The sequence below is a fragment of the Poeciliopsis prolifica genome, unplaced genomic scaffold (genome assembly GCF_027474105.1).
Source record: "Poeciliopsis prolifica strain line A6 unplaced genomic scaffold, Auburn_PproV2 SCAFFOLD018, whole genome shotgun sequence".
In the NCBI taxonomy this organism is placed as follows: domain Eukaryota; kingdom Metazoa; phylum Chordata; class Actinopteri; order Cyprinodontiformes; family Poeciliidae; genus Poeciliopsis; species Poeciliopsis prolifica.
In genome coordinates, this window is record NW_026562393.1 from 1025233 (window position 1) to 1046192 (window position 20960).

The window sequence follows — 20960 nt, forward strand, 5'->3', positions numbered from 1 at the left end:
CACAGAAAAAGTGTATGAAATTATTCAGAAGCACAAACGCCTACTAGAATATCAAAGAGTCGAAATGAAAGATGAATTAATCTTCAGTTAAATGTGTGTGTGCGCACAATGCCGTTTCATTTAACAAAGGCAAACTGCGCACTTAATTTACTTGATGTTGACAATTAACACACAAATGCCCAACACATTTAAAGGCCAATGAGGGGGAAGTCTGTGCCTAGTTTTGCTTATAAATACTGCAATCACTAAGTGTTTTCATTTTCTTTCTTTTTTTCTGCCAAGCTTCAAGGTTGACATATCACAAGGTTGACATATCACAAGGAGTCCTTTCAATGAACCTCCCTTCCCCATGTTCACCCATTTAATGGTGAAAACAGGTTCTCTCCCTCTGTGACGTTGCAATCAAACAGGTGTAGAGGATGAATGGATGTGTGGATGGATTTTTCTATTCCTGTTCCTCATGTCCCAGCATCTCCAATTTGGTCAGATCTTTCCAAAGAACTAAGTTCAAGCAATTCTGTGATTTGTTTTGATTATTGATGGATTTGATAAGTCATGCTGCCACATGTCCTGAGAGTACAGAGGCTTCCTCTCTAAAGATTTCTAAACATAACATCCTTTTGTGATCTTTTTCTAATTTTTCCACCATTTGACATGGTCCATTCTTTCGCTGTTTGTGTCCATCCATGTTTTAAATCCAGATTGAAAAACAACGTCTCTGTTGATGTCTGATCTTTGTCACCCTGCCTTGGGTCCTACATCCGTCCAAGTGCTTGTTGACATGCACCCTCCCATGGCCGTCTGTTTCTTTGGGGCAGTCAGGTCATCCTGGCAGCAAACTTTGATGGTTCAACTTTAAAATCAGATGCAACCGCGACCCGCTAAGGGATAAGCCTGGCAGAGGACTAAGGCTGACATGCGGCACCCCACCTTCGTGCCAGCATCAGCCATCCCGGCAGCCATCAGACCGACCAGTGTTACTGTACCATGAGGGGGTTCATCATCCTCACAATAAGAAACAGATCTGAGTTTTTCACTGCACTGCCAAAAGCTCTCTAAGCAGGGCCCTGTCTGTTGGGATCCTGGCAAAGTTTGTGGTAGCACCTGGAGTGCCTCGGCATCACACAGCTTAAAAGAATGAGCCAACACAGTGGCTGCTGTCAGCAATGGCAGAGCCTTCTGTAAAAACAATTAGGTCTTTGACATTCAGCAGATGATATCTGGCAGAGATAAAGAAAAGGGAAGCCACAAGACTTTTCAAAACAAGCAACTCTGCAGAGAAGAAGGTTCAGAGAGGACACGGGCTTCTGGTTGAGTGCGCTTCTGTCCTCGGGGACGTAAGAACAAAACAGCATCATCTGCATATAAACCTATCTCTCACTGATTTTAATGTAAATAAAAGGCTTTTTTCTGCCTCATTTTCTGTCTGAATGATCCATAAATCGTATTTCATGAGATCCGTAAACAAAAACAAAAAAAAATTCCTCAAAAGTAGTTTATCCAAAAAGGGTACATTTGCACATATGTTCAGGTGAACATTTTTGGACATGAAGGACAGTCAAGAAGTCACATTTGTCTAAGAAAACCATCCAGGAAATACTGAAAATCTACGACAGACGACAAAAAATATATATATATTTTGTCTGACAAATACATCTTCTGATTGTTTGGGACTACTGGAAAATAAACAAAATAAACGTGAGTTCTTTGTGGTGCAAGTGAAGTAAAATATCCTAAAATCTGCGGAATATCTCAGAAGTCGATCGTGGATCAACAGTGGATTCAAAAAGGCAATCAAGAATAAGACATCAAGAGTAAGAGTCAACATCCTCAGATTAACTCCAGTGACAGAAGAGACAGGAATGGGTCAGGTTTTGGTTCAGAAGTTGATATATCTGCCAATGATTAAGGTGAAGGAAAACCTAGATCTCATAGTTCCTCAGCAAAAACATATTCTTCTATCAGGAACCTTGGGATAACTTGTGCTATGCTGAAAATGAGTCACGTTTTTGTTTTGGCAGGTGTGGATTATGGCAGAACACTCTACCCATGTCTTATCAAAATCTCCATGTGGAAAATGTGCTGCTGCCAGATTTCTGACAAAATCATGCAAGTTCTCACAGGTGACATTGTCGCTGATGAAACTGTAAAACTGTCTCAGTTTGTTTCAGTGTGCGCTTTTATTCTTGTTCTGACTTGGAAAGCTCTTCACGTCCAGTACCAGGTTTTGTCAGAGGACTTCTGCACCCACCTATCTCCAGTAGGTCCCTATTTCTTTTTATATCTACCTTTAATCTGTTTTTGCACGCTCATTAAACAAAAACAAAAAAAAAGCTTTTTAAAAACGTTGGCTTTCATTTCAAAGTTAATGTTTTTGCAGATAAAAACACCTACTAGGTTAAACTTTTTCAAAAATAGTTTTCTGTTGGGAAATAAAAGTCTACAGCTGTTCAATTCAGGAGTTTCTTGGCCATGACAAAGAGCAAAGTGAAAGAGTGTATTTTTTGTCTCTGGCCACTAGATGGCGGGCTGTTCATGCTGGGATCCCTGCAGTGACAGCTCCTTAGCAGGTCCTGATGCATCACAGCATGGAGACCGAGGTGAAATAGCAGAACATTAAAACTACTTTAAAAAAAAATTTTTTTTAACTTTTCAATGAACACAGAAGATGCCCGTTTTTACTTCAATTCGATCAGAGGTCAGAACACAAACTTGGGAGAGTGAGCAGGAAGTGATGGAGAGATTCTCCACCTGTCTGTCTGCCTGTTTACCCTGCTCTGTCCTGTTTTTGTTTTTGTCTTTAGTTCCTCCTCCTCCTCACTGTAATAAAAATGCAAGGGCTCACACACACAAGGAAATTCCGACGGGCCTGCATTCTGCAACAGCAGGCGTCCACACACACACCTTTCAGGCCATACGGGCCTGCGGGAAATCCCCTAGTTTTGTTTGAAGCGTAAAACCAGATGCTGTTTCCTCCTCACGCTCCGTTTTTCAGTTCCAACCGGTGAAATGTGACGATGGGTGTGTTTGTTTCAGTGTGTGTGTGTGTGGGGGGTGCCGGGGTCATGGGGTGAGGGGTCGGGAGTGCAGCGACTCAAAATGAATTCAGTTGGAGGTCTGCTCAGCGTTGACTGTGGATGAGGCTCAGTTAAACTGAAAGAACCGACAGAGGCGTCTGTTTCCTGAAAGACTGCATTTCCCACAGGTCTTTGCAGCTCGAGAACAATGTCAAGCTCACCTCGTCGGAAAGCGTGCTGCAAATATTCTTCTTTCAAAATAAGAGCTGCAGATTCCGTCTGCGTTTTTTTTTTCACTTTGATTTTGTAAGGTGACGTTTTCACTTCTTTTCTTTTTAAATCTGGTTGCATTTTTTTGTGATTTACAAAGGCAGAAAGGCGTCGTTGAGGTGTGTGGTGGCAGTGATCTCCCTCAGACGCGTGCTGCTTGGGTTATTATCACAGCTGAGGCTGGGGAGACTCAAGAGGAATGAACTTTATGAAAAGAGTTGTTCATTCCAGAAATCATCTAGCGAGAGTCACAAGCGCTGAAAGACCAGCACAGATAGGATCTTTGCTTTGACAGCGTGGATGGAGAAGTTTAGAAAAGGTCAGAGAGAGTCGCCGAAAAGCTGAATAAAGAGAAAGCGAGTGACACAGTGCCAGGAGAGGAACTGTCGTACTGTTTGAGGAAGTATGTTAGGATAGCACACAGCAGGAGCTGGGACAACAAGACAGCAGAGATGTGTGAGGTAAGTATTGTAGATTTGACCAGAAATCTGCTTTTAGCCACTTATCATCTCCATTGGTGAAACATCTCAGAGCAAGGTGATATTTGCAGAAGGAGGTAGACAAGATAGAAACAGTGGCATCGTGTGAGGAAGTGGGGAGCGGTGTGGAACATTTCAGAACAGTGAGACAGTGGTGAGGTGTGCTGTGAAAGGGAAAGAAGATTTCCAGATGTAACAACTGGGATGGAATCCTTTGCAGCCAAGGAGTCTGTTGTCTATTCTAAGGAACGTGGAGAGAGGAGAAATTAGCTGAAGTCACACAGAATCAATGAACGAGAATCAAACGGAGACAATGAAATGAGGAAAGCTTGACAGATAAGAGAGAGTGAACGCGTATGAGTCCATCTGCAGAACTTGCAGAGCATTAAAGACATGAACAAAAGAAAGACATGAACAAAACATTCTCGGGTATGATATGTGACAGAAAAGAGAAGCTTTCCAGCTGTGATGTTTGGAGCAGACGTGAAGGCGCTAACAAAAATTCTAAAAGTTCAGATTTTGCTCATGGTAAATAAAATTCGGGTACAGTGGATATTTATATACCATTACCTCCTGATACTCAATGTTTACGGGATGAAAACACATTAAAAATATTTAATATATTAAATATATATATGTGACAATAATAATAATAATGGAGGAACTGGGTTCCTGTTAAAGAAAGAAATTAGACATATATATATATATATATATATATATATATATATATATATATATATATATATATATATATATATATATATATATATATATATATATATTTTTTTTTTTTTTTTTTTTTTTTTTTTTTTTTTTTTTTTCAGGGATTTTACGATGAAGTCTATCCGGAAGTGGCGGGCCTGCGGGAAGGAGACCTTTATTTTAACCGTTTAAACCGGAAGTCGTCGGTGTTTCTTCCACACGTAGCTTGACAGGCTTTTTTTTTTTTTTTTTTTTTAATACCCGGACAGCTTCCACACTGGACTCGGACTGAGCCGAACTATGTAAGTAAACCTCACTCCCAACTGGTTCCGCTGGCCTCACGGCGGTTCCGCGCGGAACCAGAACCCGCCGGGGTGAACATTCTGACGGGTTTCGGGGGCGTAGGAAAGTCTGTGTACTGGTGGTGGTTCGCGGGGGGAAACGGCCCGATGTGTCAGGCCTCTCTGACTGACAGCAGCTCGATCCACAGGGAGGGATTTGGGTAGATTGTTGTTAGTGATGATTAAACTGATTTATGCCGCAGTGATGGCAGACGGAGAGCCGCATCAGCTGATCCCAATTTAGCTCCCCCAGAACTGAGATTTTTGGTTTTATTTATTTGTTTGTTTTTTACTGTGATTACAGCAAGATGGGAGCAGCTGGGATCTCTACAGAAGAGAGTGGAGGATTTTTACTGTGCTCTCATGAACGAAAAACGGCTAAATATGATTCTTTTTATGAGGTCCAATGTGTTGGTTAGATTTAAATTTAGAGCCAGGCCTGATTTCGTTAAGTTTCAAATGTGTGGGAAAACCCAAAGACATGACAGATTCACAGATCTCCAGCAATCTATCTAATTGGATGTCCCTTCGGGATTTTTATTCAGTTTAATAGGGAAGGTGGAACATGGTGACTCTGGAGGAGCTGTAGAAATCCCCAAATGTGGTGGTGGGGGAAATTTTGCTGACATGAAATCTAAGAAGGTCTGAAAGACAAACAATAGCAGACATGGCAAGATTATGAAAGATGGGGTCAAATGAGACCAACGTTTAACTTTTGACCTGATACACACATCGATCTGTTTAGAGGTAATCAAATACTTTGAACAGCATCGCCTCTCTAAACCATGGTAGTGGCATCAGCATGCTGTGGGGAAGCTGGTCAGAGCTCATTGGGAAATGAAAAGAATGATTCTAAGCAAACAGCCAGAGCTACAGAATAACGGCTCAGTCAAAGCCCAGACCAAATCCCATTCCACTGTGTACAGGATTGTTCATCTCTTGAGTTCAGGAGTCTGTTTTTTATGGCTGAATTGTTTTCAGAGAACAATGACTTGGCAAGCAAACATTTCTCAGAGAGTGGTCAGGGATAAAATCTGACCACTGCTGTCATCTGAAACCCAGATGACAACAGCTGATATCTGCAGGAAGCTTGAAAGACTTCATTCCTACAGATTGGGATCTGGCACAGAAGTCCCATTGATCGAAAACTGGACAAGATACTGGAGGATCTCCAGTGTGAAAGCAACATTTGTCCTTGCTATTTCTTGTCAGGAATAAAGCATTACATTTGTTTGGTTGATTTAAACGCTTCTAGCAAAATAACGTCCTCTCATCAGCATAAATTCTGTGCATGTGTTCTCTTTTTTTCAAAGTCCAGCTCATCTGCTGGAATCAGAAATCGAGCTGACTCAACAGTAGCTGTGATACTCAAACAAGTGTTTAATCTTTCAGGAAGTTTGATTGTTTAAGTGCCCGTCTCTGCAGCTGCTGATGACAGGGATTTTTTTTTTAGGGAATGGAAGACGGACAAAAGAAGCAACCCTAGCCCTAACCCTGACCCAAAATGTTTTCAAAATGTGGAGACGGAGACTTATGCAAAGTGAAAATTGGCAGAAACTGATGGAATTCTTGTGACGTATTCACTCACGTTAAATTCAGCCGCTCACCTGCTCAAAGAAAACAAAAGAGAAACTCTGAGAAGGAAGTAAAAGATTTAAAGGGGTTAAATCTCCACAGATTTTAATTTGAACACAACTCTGGCCTGCAGGTACGGAGTTGCTGCTGCATTCGTTTTCTGAGATGGTCAATTTGGACTTTCTGCCATTCATTCATAATCATCAAAATAACCAGAAATAAAAGAGCTTGACATATTCCCCTCTGTGAGAAAAACGTATATCGGTTTAGCTCTCTGAAATGAACTCCTTCACAATATCAAATTTCATGGAGATGTAACTACCAGCACAGTTTTGATAAGTGTCTAACCCATTGACATGAATCTCCTAGTAGCTATGGTCTGTTTTCTAGTTAGCTTGCTTTAACTATACCAAACCAGATTGGGATAATTGTTTATGTGGAACAGCCAGGCTTGTGCCCCCGTTTCAGCCATTCAGCTGCTTATTTGTTTAGGTAATCCTCCTTTCAACCTCAGCATGATGCTACCACCGCCGTGCTTCTTGTTGACCTGACAACGGGATCGTCGTCTCGTCTGACTATGATGCTTTTCTTCAGAAACAGTTGGCTGGACTTCTCTAGCCAACTGTTGTGTTGTCCCAACTTACAGACATGATGAGTAAGCTTTGGATGAGGGGTAGACCCCCGCCCTAGACCCCGTCACTGCGTTACCACGACAGAAGGAGTAGCGGAGCTCATCTGCTGGAATCAGAAATCTACTGTAACTGGGAACGACTCGTAGAGTAACTGTAACCGTTCCGCCCAACCTGGTCTGACTTTCTGAGCAGGGTGACCTCAGCCTGCCGTCACACCTGCGTCTGAACTCCCACCCTGTTCCTCCGCCTCTCCCCCCAGAGTTCCTGTGATGCCCCAGGGCGGGCCGAGCTGGCCGGGGTCGCGATGCCGTACGTGGACCGACTGAATCGCATCTGCGGCTTCCTGGACATCGAGGAGATCGAGAACAGCGGCAGGTTCCTGCGCCGGTACTTCATCCTGGACACGGAGCAGGGCAACCTGCTGTGGTATATGGACAATCCTCAGGTGAGCGAAGTCAAGCGGGTCTGCTCCTGAACGTAATTTGGGGTCTACAAAGCAATGTGTTGGCGATTGTTTTTTGCGTAGTGTGATATCACACAGAACGGATCAGGAAGTAAACAATATGGTGGAACATTATTACGATTGATTCAGTGTTTGGTGTTCATTTGTGATTTCCGTTTTGTTGAGGAAGAATGCAACATGCGATTTGCTATGGACAATGCAGAGCAGACTAACTGCTCTGCATTAAACTTCATGGAGATGTAAGATGTATCATGTTGAAACATGATACATTTGTGTTGATTGTGTTGATTATTCAAGCAACTTGATGGGAAAAATATTTACAGATATGTCAGCTGACAACATTTTATTAATATAATTAGTCGACTAAATCCAAGACGATTCTGGTGACTAAATTATGACAAAAACTGAATGACATTTTAGTCAAAAGACTAAAACTAAATGAAAATGAACACTGCTTTTGGAGCCACCTGCAGTTCCAGCTACACATCGTTTTTCTTCTGCCATCTTTAGGCAATAGGCAGAGTAACTTTTACCAGTTCTCTTTATTTTCTTTGGATTGAGAGTTTTAAAACATCGACCTCGCCCAGATTCTCAGTGAGATTTAGGTCTGGGTTTTGACTGGACCATTTCAGCTCATGTACATGCTTTGAGCTAAACCACTGTAAAGCTGGTTGGATGTTTACCAGCTGAGCCTCCAACCAGTCATAGTTTTGCTGCCTCTGATGGATTTTTAGGAGAAAGGAAGACCTGATTATACAAAGGCAGATATGTGTTTCTTAGAAAGTGTGTACAATTAAATATATTAAAAGTTTTTAGCTCCCTTGCTTCTACTGCTCCAATAAATGCTTCTTTTCTTTTTTTTTAGCAACAGAAGATAACATTTAGAGCTATCAGGGAATTCTTTAATAAAAACCACGGACTCATGGGATTAAAGCCTTTTTCTCTAAACGGAGGAGAAAATATAATTTAACCAGAAAATACACAAAAATAAACTCAAAGAATTTTCAAATAATTGGCTAAAAAAAAATCTGAATAATTTCTTCAGTTGTTATCGGAAAAGTTGTTTTTCTGCATTTTTTCCTCTGTGTTTACACTTGAATTGTTCTTTAGTGATTTCATACCTTCTAACCCGAACCTTGTTGCAACTCAGCAGTTTAATCATATTGTGAATGTCTCATTTTTCTTTCAGAATCTGCCTAAAGGTGCGAATAATGTGGGCTTTCTCAAACTCACGTACATCTCCAAGGTCAGTCCTCATTCAAACAGCGACACAGTTTGTGTTGTATCTTTATTTTGCCAAAAACAAGGAAATCTTTTACAAATCACGTGTATTTCTAGAACAAGAATTTCTATCTTTTTGGGCCAGTCTACAACCAGAAGTTACAGAAATGTGGAATTTTTCAAGAACAGATTATGGGTTCCCTTTGTCTGTTTGGCGGGAAAAATGGCTGAAAGTAAAAAAAACAACAAAAAAAAACTAATTTTGTATTCTGTGTCACTAATCCATGGTTACGATTAGTAAAGTTGGTTGCATTAAGAATTACATCAAACCTGCAGAGCTCTACTCGATCCTCTGTAACAGGTGTGCCCAGAGTTGGTCCTCCAGGACCGGCATCCTGCATGTTTCAGTTCTCTCCCTGCTGGTAGTAACAACTTTCTCAGCGTGTCAATGTTCTTCTTCGGCCTTCTAACAAGCTTTCATTTGATCCAGGTGCGTTAAACCAGGTAGAGAACTAAAAACATGCAGGATGCCGGCCCTCGAGGAGCAATTTTGGGCACCACTACTGTATAAGATCAGAATCTGGGAACCAGTGACTTCTTCTGTTAGCCTGAGCTAGCCTGAAGGACACTGTTAGCAGAGCGTAGCAGGGCTTAGACAGAGCACATCAGATTTTATGATCGAGGTAATTTCTCGAGCACTTTGGAGTTTGTTGCGTTCCATTGGGTAATTCTTAGGTGGTGTCCTCTGTGAAGTTTACTGTCCTCTCGTCTTCAGGTCAGTGATGCTACCAAGCTCAGGCCGAAGGCAGAGTTCTGCTTTGGTGAGTTTATTTTCCTCCTCCGTTTATCTCCCTGAACTCGCTCTGTCTTTGGCCGAAGCTTGCCTCCAGTCCCCTTCCAGTCCCTTGTTTCCTTCCTTCCCTCCTTCCTCATCTCTCCACTTCTTCTGCCCTCCCTCTTCTCTTCCCTCCCTTCCTCCCCCTTTTTCCTCATCTCTTGAGTTTACTTCCTCCCTTTTGTCCCGCGCTACTTGTTTTTCCTGCCGCGTGGAACAGCAGCTCTTTGTCACTCAATAGGAGGAAACCGTACAATGACAATGACCGAGCCGCTGCGTGCGGACATGTGCACATGTGTTTGCATCTAGATGGGATGTTAATGTGGAGACGTACATCCTCTCGGCTCTGAGAAACCAGAAACAAGCGGATATTTTTAGATGTGGATTTGTCTCCGTTTCTATCGAGTGTGGTGATAAGCCGGAGCATTTACATGTCTTTTTTTTTTTTATCTTTCCGCAGTTATAAACGCGGGCATGAGGAAGTTCTACCTCCAGGCCAACGACCAGCAGGATTTGGTGGAATGGATCAGCGTTCTGAACAACGCCACCAAGATCACAGTGAGACTCACGTGCACGCACACAGATACACACACAAATGGGGTTGGACACAGATGGATCCATAGTTGACCCTGTTTCATGTTGCCGCCGTCCCACACTCTGTACTCGGCCTCGGGCCACAGCAGATGGAAAATTAGCCATCAGACCGGACCGATGAAGCTCGATGCGGTCTCTTTCAGAGCTTCATGGGAAAGTTGTGGGCCTTCACAGGCCGATGCGCTTTGCAAATCATCCTTCAGCTTCGAAGCCGCAGGGTTAATCAGAAAAGCTTCTGCTTCAAAACTTTCTTTTAATTGTAGGGATTTTTAGAATGTCTGCAAAAATCGTCTGGAAGGCGAGAGACAAAACCTTGAGACAAATAACATCCTAATCCGGTAAATTAAAGAAAGAGAAAGTGGCTAAGGGAGGATTCCAAACTTCCTTTCAGGTAAATTAACTCCAGAAATCTGGGATAAGTTGACTCCAAAACTACACTATTTGGAGAACAATAATATTTAAGTTGATGCACCGATCAATTTTCTTCACTTCCGGTACCGATAACTGAGATTTAGGATCGGCTGACACAGGAACAAACTGTGCTGAATTGACTTAAAACATTTCTGTTTTTAAACAGACTGAAATATACTGAAATACAAATTTGTATAATGCAGTGCAGCACACTTAAATACACCAATAGCTTAGTCAAACATGTAAAAACAACTTACATTTGTTCAATCAATGCAGTTGTGAGGATAAAAGCCAATGTAAATTAAATAATGAAACTGAAACTGATAAAAACAGCAGGTTGACTGCCTTGGTGATACATGTAGAAAGTGAACTAAAACAAACCTTTCAAATGGTACAGAAAACGCAATTAGGAATTTTATGCATAATGTAAAATAAGTTTAGAGCACAGAGCATAGAGGCCCAAGAAGATATTAACATCGGGTCTTTGCATCTCTAATATAAATGATAGGGGGGTTTATTTAGAACTGCATGACTCTAAATCTACAAAATTAGATTTAATTTAATGGTGACTTTTCTAAGCAGTAGGTAACTTTGGTCCACATTTTCTACAAAATTCCAAATCTCAAGTTGTTTTCCCTCCTCAAAACACATCTAGAGAAGGGAAGACATTAACGTTGTCCAGAATTAAAGCTCCCCCTACAATTAAACAACATTTTCAAGCCTTTCATATCTTCATATCTGTTAATTGTGCTGATTATTCACTTACAGCTGATGGAAATGGGTAATTCTGGGACTAGAAGATCACATCATATTAAAAAAAAAGAGTAGTTTTAATCTTTTATTTCCTGATGTAGTTTGAAAAGATTCTTCTAATCTGACAAAAAAGCCTATTTGAAGCATGCATTTTGCATATAACGGATAGTTGGCCAAGTGTGCGCAATAATAATAGTATTATTGACAATATTTCAGCTTTGTTAGCAACTGCTGCTGCACGCAGACCGAAGGATGACGAATGTGTGACTCAACAAACCTCACCCAGTTGTAATTTTACTGCTTTTTTTTTTTTCTTTTTTACTTCTTTTGAGAACATAAAAATAAATGTCTAGAAAACAAATAAAACCTAGCTCGGCTCCACAGGTTGGTTCTGATCTCCTGAGTCGGGTCTGAGGTGTTACTGTCTCGTTACGCTTCAGGTGCCAAAGTCTGGAGAGAGCCAGGCCGCCTATGTGGAGACCCCCCAGGAAGCCCTCTGCGCCACGAAGCAGGTCTCTTACAAAACGGAGATCATCGGTGGCGTTCCGATCACCACAGCCACGCAGGTAACGCTTCCCCAGTCAGAGCTGTTGTCTATCAGTAGCAGGTTTAGTCTTGTCTCTGCAGGTATGCGGCTGTGCGTTTCACCCAGAACACAACAGCTCTGCTGACGGCTGCGCCGAATGTTTGTGGCTCATAAAAACCTGCTCGGCTTCACAACTGCTGGGGAAAAATCATCTTAGAGTAAATGCAGAGCTTTTCTGTTGCAAATTCATTTCACTTAGCCAAACTGAACCTACATAAAAAAAAAGAACTGTGACAAAGATTTTCTCAAAATTTACCACGTAATCCTACTCTAACTGAATACCGCAATCCTACTCTAACTGAATAATCTCAAATTTAGATGAATTGATAATAAAATTCATCATAACACCACACATTTTGTAAATGCAAAACCCCTCAAATGCACTGAATGCAGCTAAGCGAGGGCAAATAAAACACCTGAAATACCTGGACTTGTTTGCTAGTGACAGACATACAAGTTGGCAAGTTTAAAGTAACCATAGGTTCTGTTTCCAGTTTCCTGGCATACTGAATGTCTTGAACTGTAAGATGTACACCACTAGCGACCCAACAGAACCTGTAATGTCCGCTCCAGTTTCCTCACTTCTAAATTGGCTGAATAAGTTTTAGGTTTCTGTTCTGTGGAGCTCTATGAGTCAAAACTTGAACTCTTTGGATCCAGGCGCATTTTGGAGAAGGACGAATGAATCACACGTTGAAAAGAACCGCCTGTCCACGTTGAGGCATGGGAGCAGCTCTATGGTGCTGTGGGGACGGCAAGATGTATTCTATCATCCAGGCCTCCATTTTCTTCAATGGATTCAATCAGATATGACAATATCTGGCCTTTTTACAATGTAAAATGTTTGTTAATGCACTACAAGACACCTGTACAGAGACTACGCAGTAATCTCCTACGATGCATTCTGAGAACAATCAGCCAGGACATTTATTTGATTCTGGTTGAATAAAAACGTCAGGCAAAACAACTTAACATTAAGTTGCACATTACTACTAAATAAATGGGGTCTTTTTAATTTCCCCTTCTGTCTTAAACAAAAACCTTAGCGTTCAACCAGGTTGAGGTGAATCCTGAATATGTGGGTGTTTGTTGTAGGAACAGAGCGAAGGCCAGAACGGGTCGGACCGAGGGAAGCGGGCTCAGAACCAGCTGCCGTACTTCCTGTCCAGAGGAGCGCAGGACCAGTCTTTCATAAAGGCGGGATACTGCGTTAAACAGGGAGCTGTGGTGAGAACAGACAGACAGCTCCTCTGGCTTCCATGATGACACAGATAGTAAACTAGTGTTGATGTTCTGTATTTCATTTTATTTTTTTCAGATGAGGAACTGGAAGAGGAGGTACTTCATCTTGGACGAAAATGCCCTCAGCTACTACAAATCCGACCTGGTGAGAAAATGGGACGAGGTGGTATGTGTTTGACCACCAGACTGGAGCCAGATGGCTGTTAATTCAGCTGCAGACCGGAGAAAATGTTGATCTTAAATGAAGAAATTTAGAGTATTTTCTCTCAGGAGAAGGTTTGGCGGCTCTTTGCCTTCGTATCAAACAGAAACAATGTATCTTTGTATATTTCTTGTATCTTGACAACCTTTTCTGGACTTGGCTCGGAGTTTCAGCTCAATAACAGCTGAAACTCCGAATTTAGCTAGCTAAATTCAAGGCTCGTTTTGCTTTGAATTGTGGGACGTTTGTCTCTACACGCAGCAGCACGTGCTCTAAATTCCTCCCCCTAAGATCCGTGTGTGGACAAATTAAGTGAATGACATCCCAACCGGGACCTGTCGGAGCACATGTGGACACACCCAGGCTGTGTGCCCTCAGGCTGTGCGTTTATTTGTAGATGCAGCTGAGATCAGGTGATCTGATTGATAAAATCACTACTGCTGTTTAAAAAAAAAGGCTATGTGCTTCTGTGAAGAAAAACTTTTAAATTTGGCCCCGTGGAGGTTATGGGGAGCCTAATGCAGTGTGAAAAGCACAGAGCTGCTGCTAATAGCTCCAAACAGACCCCAAAACTCTCACTGCTTTTGCTATACTTTATTTAAATACAGCAGAATCTTCCAACCATCTCCAAAATGTATTGTTTTTGGGTTTTTTTGCTCTTAAATATCATTCAAGTTGGTATTTTAAAAAAGGTCTTAAAAAGTCTTACATTTGAAGCCCTGCTTGTGGGACATGTTTTCTTCTTTGTCAGGACCGTGAGGCACTGAGAGTTATCCCGCTGAAGGAGATTCAGAAAGTGCAGGAATGCAAACAGAGGTCAGTTAGCACCTGAAGCCATTAGAGCCTTGCGCAGGCCACGGTGTTCAAAAGCTGCTCGGTTCTGTGTTTTGCAGTGAGCCGATGATGCGAGACAACCTCTTCGAGACGGTCACCAACTCCAGAACCTTCTTCATACAGGTGACACTGGCCAAATTCATCTGGGTCTGATGGATGAGACTCACTTCAGCAACTATCCTCAGAACTGCCCAATAGACTTATTTAAATCACTTCAATGTGAGTTCATAATACTGTGTCTTTCAGGCTGACAGTCCAGAGGACATGCACAGCTGGATCAAGGCCGTCTCCGGGGCGATTGTTGCTCAGCGCGGGCCCGGGCGCTCAGCCAACACGGTGCGTATCTCGTCAGCTGAAGCTGTGCAGGAAACCTCCTTAAATGTCGGTGCAGTGCAAGCAGCAGTCTGTACTAATGTGCATAATTTCTAACTTTTATGAGCCAGTGAAGTGGTGCCACCATGTGGCGGTTACAAGTAAGTGCATCAGAGGAAGGAACGCTTCAACTCTGATTTATTGGTTCAAACACTGAGTGTGAAACGATCAGTAGGCCATATTTACAAAACACACACACACATGTTCACAGCTTGTGAAGTTTCTTCTTTTTCTGTCTCTGTAGAGTTTCTTTGCTAACTCGAACAGTGATCCACCACAAACTGACCTCTGTGGTTTTAAATTTAGGAAATATCTTAACTTGTTCCTACAAATGTGGTTGTTATTTTTTTCTATTCTATTTCTGGATTTCTGTACACAAGTCCACATTGTCTTGTTTTCTAAATGCAGGATAATATGGTTTAGGATCCACAGATCAGAATCTGATCATCGCAGGGCAGTTTGAGGTGGGTTGTGTCGGAAAGGAGCTCTCTGCCTCTCCGTTACTGAGTCCAGCTGTAAACTGTTGTTTCCAGATCCGTCAGGCGCGACGGCTCTCCAGCCCGTGTATACAGAGGTATACTCCGTTCTACAGTGGGGAATCCCGCACGTATGTGATCCCCGACCTCAAACCCTAACCTCCCACCGCCCCCACCATCCATCGCTGCTTCCCCGCTAACGGGCATTTAGCCCCACGCTCCTCCAGACGGGTCCAGCTTGAAATCAGTTCTCGCTTTAAATGTGCGGAATGAAAACAAGACGCTGCAGCCGGATGGACTGGAGTTGACCTTTAACCTCACAGTTAGAGTATCGGTCAAGTTCGGTTTTCAACATAAATGAAATACATCAACATTTGTCTCAGTAAATATGTATCTACTTAGGCTGATGACATAAAATGCCAGGAACTGTTCCACTAACCAGCACATATAAGAAAATCAACTCATTAGTCTGTAAATTGAGTTGTGTGTAATAAAGTAAAATGGTGCAAGGAATAAAAATTGAACACACTGACTGGAATTTATTCAGATCTTACTAGAAAAGCATGTCTAGTAAGCCTCAACATAAGGCCGACTTCTCTGGGCCCAGCGGTATCTCAGATGGACCATTACAAAATGAAAATGTGGATTGTGGTCGAACATTTCTGCATTTCAAAACTCCAGCTAATGAAAGATTAATAACACGGTCATGTTCTTTTTTTTTTTTTTTCTTAAGATATTTTGTACATTTGGACCTGTGATCTGTTTCTGAATTGTCTCCTCGTCTCTCTGAGCAACGTTTCCAGACTTCCCGACTCGCAGACGACCTCCCAAAACCAAGCTGTTACTTTGTTTCTGCTAACCCTCTGCCATGTTATCTTTCTGTTTCTCCTTCCTGTTGCGTGCGTGCGTGCGTGTGTGTGTGTGTTTTCTAGAGAGTGAGGTGTGACAGTGATACAATAACTTTCCCCAAATGAGCCCCGCCGCCTGCTTCCTGTTCCCTCCCGCTGCTGCTCATCGTCTTTATCACCAAGCCCTGCTGCCTCTCAGCTTCCTTAGCAACCTCTGCATCATCCTTCCCTGTTCCCCCGGCAACAGCAGCATCGCTCGTTCGTACGTGGAACTGCATGAAAGTTACATCTCAGAGCCCTTTTTGATCCGGGAGACCATCTCAGAGTGTTTGTATAAGTTCAATTAGAGGCAATATTTTTGTCTACAAAAATATTGTAGTGACTTGAGTTGCCAAGCAAAATAGTTAAAGATGAGGGCAAATTTGAAGGCACGTCTTTGTGCAGACAAGTTAAAAAAAAACAAACAAATTCATCCTTGCTGTAGCATAATCTCACACTGAAAAGCTTAGAAAAATCCAAAAACAGAATCTCACCCAGTATTTTTTTTTTGTAGTCTAGATTTAAATGAATTTGTCTGAGGACAATTGAAATACAACAAAGCTTACCTACAAGTCACAAGAAACAAGAGTTTGTTTTTAATCAATGTTGATGAAAAAGTCTAAGTTCCACTGGGAGATTATTTCACTTATAGTTTGTACTTTAAAAAAAAAAATCAACCTTAAGGAATTGTAATTTATTACTGTATTTTCTGACTTATGAACTCCATCCCTTGATTGCACTGCTGTCTTGTTTTTCCCATTTTGCGGAGTGGCTAGGGAGAAACCGCACTGTGTTCAAGGTACGTCTTCCCCGGAGGAACTCGGAGGCGGAATTTTTATTTAGTACTTCATACAAAATCTTTTTAGTAGGAATTTGCTAAAAAAAATTGTTGTCTAATAAAAGTCTTAACATATATAGTTTTAGAATTAATGTTATGAATTTGTTAAAAACAGTTTTAACCTTCAGGTTCAGTTATGAATTTTTTTAAATATTCAGTGTGAGATTACATTACTGCAAAAAAAGTATTTGTTTTTAATGATCTTGACGCATCTTTGGATTTATGGACAGAAGAAGATGAAATTCAAGAAAATATTTCTTAAAATGTAACAAATCTCCTGATTTTTGGCTCAGATTTGAATTTGATTCTTATCTCTGAGTTTATTTTAAAAAAACAACTTTACTCCCGTTATTTTGTGCTTTTCTTCTTTTCCATCACAAGCTCATCCATCCATCCATTCATTCATCCATCCACAGAACCATCCATCGGTCTGATCCATTAATCAGTACATCCATCATTCCCAGCCTCCTCTTCACCCTCTCACTTCCTGTCCCGTTCTCCTTTGTCTCCCCAGGAGCACAGTGACCTTCCCTCTCCCGCCTCCGCCTCCACCTTCTACTACTCCCTCAACACGGAACCGCAGTGCCCAGAACCCTCAGCGGGTGCTCAGCCTGACGCTGGACCCTCGCCACCAGGACAACTTCTTGGGCCTCCTGCCGTGGCGCCTCAGTGGAATCCAGCCTGTGATGATGCCGTTGCCTTCGGCCCGCTCGCGCCTTTCTCTGCAGGAGACGGTGCAGTCCTCAAAGTGACGCAGGCCGAGTGGCTCTGTGAGGGCAACCCCAACACGGAGGAGCCCGACTCGCAGATGACTCTGATGTGACGGCAACCGATCTTTGAATATTCTCCTGCTAAACTTTCTGGGACTGTTTTTTTTTTTTTTTTTTTTTTTTGTCTTTCTTTTTTTGCCTTTACATGTGGCTCCGCCCACAAGGTCTTCCTCTGCTGTTCCCCTTCACCTCGTCTTCCTGAATATCTCTCACAGTACGTTGCAGCAGATCATGCAGTCGATTTAAGCTCTCAGCAGGAGTCCGGCGACAGGAAGGCGAAGAGATTCACTTCTGAAACAACCAAAGTTTAAAAGGTCGCAGAGAGACGCGTTCTCTTCAGTCCTGTGTGTGTTATCTGGAAGTTTGAGATTTGATATGAATTTGTGTTGTTTCCTTATCAAACTGTTTTTTTGTTGGGTTTTTTTTGTAGCTGAGATTTTCCCAGGCACAGATAAGGAGACATGTGGAGTCTTGCAAAACTTCCTCTTAAAGATGCCGGTAACACTTTAGTTGAAGGGATGTGCATAAGATTGATATGACTCCTGTATGACGCCTGTTGTGAACATGACTGGGTTTTTATAAATGTTTCCATGTTAATTCAAAGTTGACAGCTTTAATGAACTTTTAATGCAAGATTCAATGCAACTTTGCATTAGAAGTGTCATTATTTACCGAATGACACTTTGTGGCAACAGTCGTAAACATTCATGAAGACTCCTTCGTGTTTCTGACAGTGTCATGTCGGTCTTATGCACACCATGTCAAATGAAGTTACCAAGATGATCCCAGTTAGATTTTATGTCCTAGTCCAACACAAATTAGTGCAGCGAAGTGGAAGAAAAATGTGTGGTTTTAATGGGGACGGAGGGTTTAAGGTAAAAGTCTGAAAAGTGTGGCATGTATCTAGAGTCAGTCCCCCCTGAATCAATACTTTGTAGCTCAGGGAGCATCTCTTCACACCTGAGTTCCACTTTGCAAATGATTCTCCCTGGACCGGATCGAAGAACAATAATCCCATAGCATCATGCTGCCACCACCGACATCTGTTACTGTGGGAACAGTGCACTTAGAGTAATGTGCGGCCTTTACTTGCACAGCTTCAAACAGTTCAGTGGGTCAAAAAGAGTCAGTCTGATCAGCCGCCTTCCTGCTGGAAGTGAACTGTATACAGGCGGACTTTATTTATTGATTAGATGACTTTTGAAGGCAATTGTTACAACCGAATTTTAAATAGGGGTTTCAAAATCTGCACTGTACTCTATTTATTCCACTTCAAATTATGCAGTTGATGTTGCTAAATAATACAAAATGTATATATAATACAGATTTAACAGTCAAGGGATATGAATGTTTTTAAGAAAGCTTTGTAAGACTCCAGTGATCCAGAAACTCTGCTGCCACATAGTGTGTACAACTCGTATGTCAATTATGTTGTTTTTTTTGTACTTGCGTTTGCTTTATCTGCATATGCTAATAAGTGTTAAAAAGCTTGCTATATATTTATTTTTATTTTATTTTTGTTTGATCCTAAACTAATAAGATCAAACAAATTATCAGGAAAAAAAAAAGGAATAGGAATAAGGTTACAAAGAAATAATATATTTTCACAGCACTGTTTACATGCAAAGAAATGCTTTGCGACATTTGCAGAAATCATGCATGTGAACACAAACACAGAGACACAGTTAATGTAAAAATAAAGATATTTGACTTCAAACTAAGCAGAAACACATTTAGATAACCTAAAAGGAAGAAAAAAAAAGTTTAAACCATTTTTCTTAAAGTAAGTTTGATTGTCAGTTTCTCGTGTTTATATGGCGTGTCAGAATATAACCTGAATTATTTAAGTGAATTTATCTTTTTGCACCTCTGTCACTCCTATGTTAATCAACGTCTGTTACAGAAACTGGACTTTTGTGTGTGTGTGCAGTTTGGCTCGGCAGAAACCGTTTGTGACTTTGCTCAATGTCAGCCTCTGCCCTGAGTGTGGAAGTTATGCGAACCACAGAAATGCTTCAGCATCACGAACTCTGACTCTGGAAACATTTCCTTCTTGCTCACCAGCTCCCCTCGCCTCACCTTTAACTTCCTGTTCCTTTACCTGACGCCTGCCGGTTTGCGTGGGAATCTTTTGAGACTCAAGCCGTCCGGCAGGTTGTTTCTCCTCTTGGCTCTCTGGTTGTGGGTGTTTCGTTGTTGTTGTTGTCGTTGTTGGTTTTTTTCTAGTATTGATATTATTAACTTTAATGAGGCAAAAATAAACCACATATATATGTTGTTTACTGACTTTTTATGAACTCACGTGCATGACTGTGCGCCCCTTCCCTCCTCCAAACGTGTTGTTCCCTTTGATACATAAGTTGGGTGAAGTGCCTGCGTCTATCTTTCTAAAGAGCAGATTTTCAAAATACCATGAGCTATTTGATCCATTTGTGTGTGTACGTGGGTGAGACTCTACAACCATTTTTTTTTATTTATTAAAAGATATTTAAAAAAATAATGAAAGTGTTTTCTTTTAAAAAAACAAAAACAAAAGTCCATTCTGTCGTACATCTACTTCTGTGTTTGGGATTATTCAGCTTTCATGCAGATGGCCTCATATTTTACTGTGATATTCCTTCCAGCACAGAAACGATGGCGGTCCACTCATTGACCTCAAGGTGACTCGGCCCTCTGGGTGGAAACTTTAACCCTGATCACGAGAACTGAGGCCTGAGGAGTCAAGCATGTAGTTCTCGGGGTTTTTAGCAATTTTCTTGAGCATTGCGGTCCCTGAACGTGGGATAAATTTGCCCACAACGTTTTCCCATTTGTGAATTCCTGCTTTTATTTTATGCTCTTGTTGATGAAGATCCAATTGTTTCTTTCTTTCTGTCTTAATTCTTTTAAAAGCATATTTGGAGAAGTTTTCTCACAGCATTCTCAAAGAAATGACATAAGCCACTTTTTGCCAAAAGTTTGTTTGTTTTTTTAATCACATTTGGCAAAAGTTGATTGAGGAGGGCGAAGTTATGAGGAAATAATTTAACAGCTGAAGTCAGTTGCTGAGGGACAGATTATTACATCCTGACCTGTCAGGTTTTCCTTCAGTTTGGATTCTGACCTGTTGCAGAAGAAGTGTTTAAAACACAGCACACCCGGAATGGATGCAGGTTTGCTGCAGAAACAAATGAAACATCACATCCATCGCTGCATGTCTCAGCTTTCAAAAAAGCAGAACATCCCAGCGACAAAAAAATAAATAAAAATAAAAAACACTCCTGTGTTTTCCCGAACCGCACAAGCCTGACAGATGTCCACCAAACCAACGCCAAGTCCGCCTTCACTGATCCAGCTTTTTGTCTTTTTTCTCTCTGTGTGTCTTGGACGCACATACAGGTTACTTCTGACTGCGCATGAGTGGACTTGGATTGAGCCGTCTGCCGCGCTCAGATGGGACGGTGTGTTTCTGGGAAAGTCC

General features: G+C 41.6%; 1 protein-coding gene across 7 annotated transcripts; it reads left to right on the forward strand.

Annotated features, from left to right (window-relative positions):
* Positions 1-3700: 3700 nt before the first annotated feature.
* On the forward strand, positions 3701-19778 carry plekha1b (pleckstrin homology domain containing, family A (phosphoinositide binding specific) member 1b). Of its 7 annotated transcripts, none has more exons than XR_008606747.1 (13): positions 3701-3748; positions 7276-7461; positions 8669-8725; positions 9476-9521; positions 9996-10093; positions 11734-11859; positions 12975-13106; positions 13198-13266; positions 14075-14139; positions 14217-14280; positions 14404-14493; positions 15063-16115; positions 17245-17358. XR_008606747.1 is itself a non-coding variant. In XM_055042635.1 (13 exons), exons 1-13 carry the CDS (start codon positions 3740-3742, stop codon positions 17480-17482), a joined length of 1254 nt encoding a protein of 417 aa, XP_054898610.1. In that variant the 5' UTR covers positions 3701-3739; the 3' UTR covers positions 17483-19778. The 7 variants fall into 7 exon arrangements, 4 of the variants coding, with proteins under 4 accessions (XP_054898610.1, XP_054898612.1, XP_054898611.1 ...); XR_008606746.1 differs by having other exon boundaries at positions 15063-16691; positions 17245-17328; XR_008606748.1 differs by having other exon boundaries at positions 15938-16691; positions 17245-17328.
* The last annotated feature ends 1182 nt before the right edge of the window (positions 19779-20960 follow it).

Coding starts and splice junctions, on each gene's coding strand:
- plekha1b (XM_055042635.1), top strand. Junction 10,094..11,733: donor ACAACGCCACCAAGATCACA/GTGAGACTCACG, acceptor GTTACGCTTCAG/GTGCCAAAGTCTGGAGAGAG. Junction 15,137..17,244: donor TACAGTGGGGAATCCCGCAC/GTATGTGATCCC, acceptor TTGTCTCCCCAG/GAGCACAGTGACCTTCCCTC.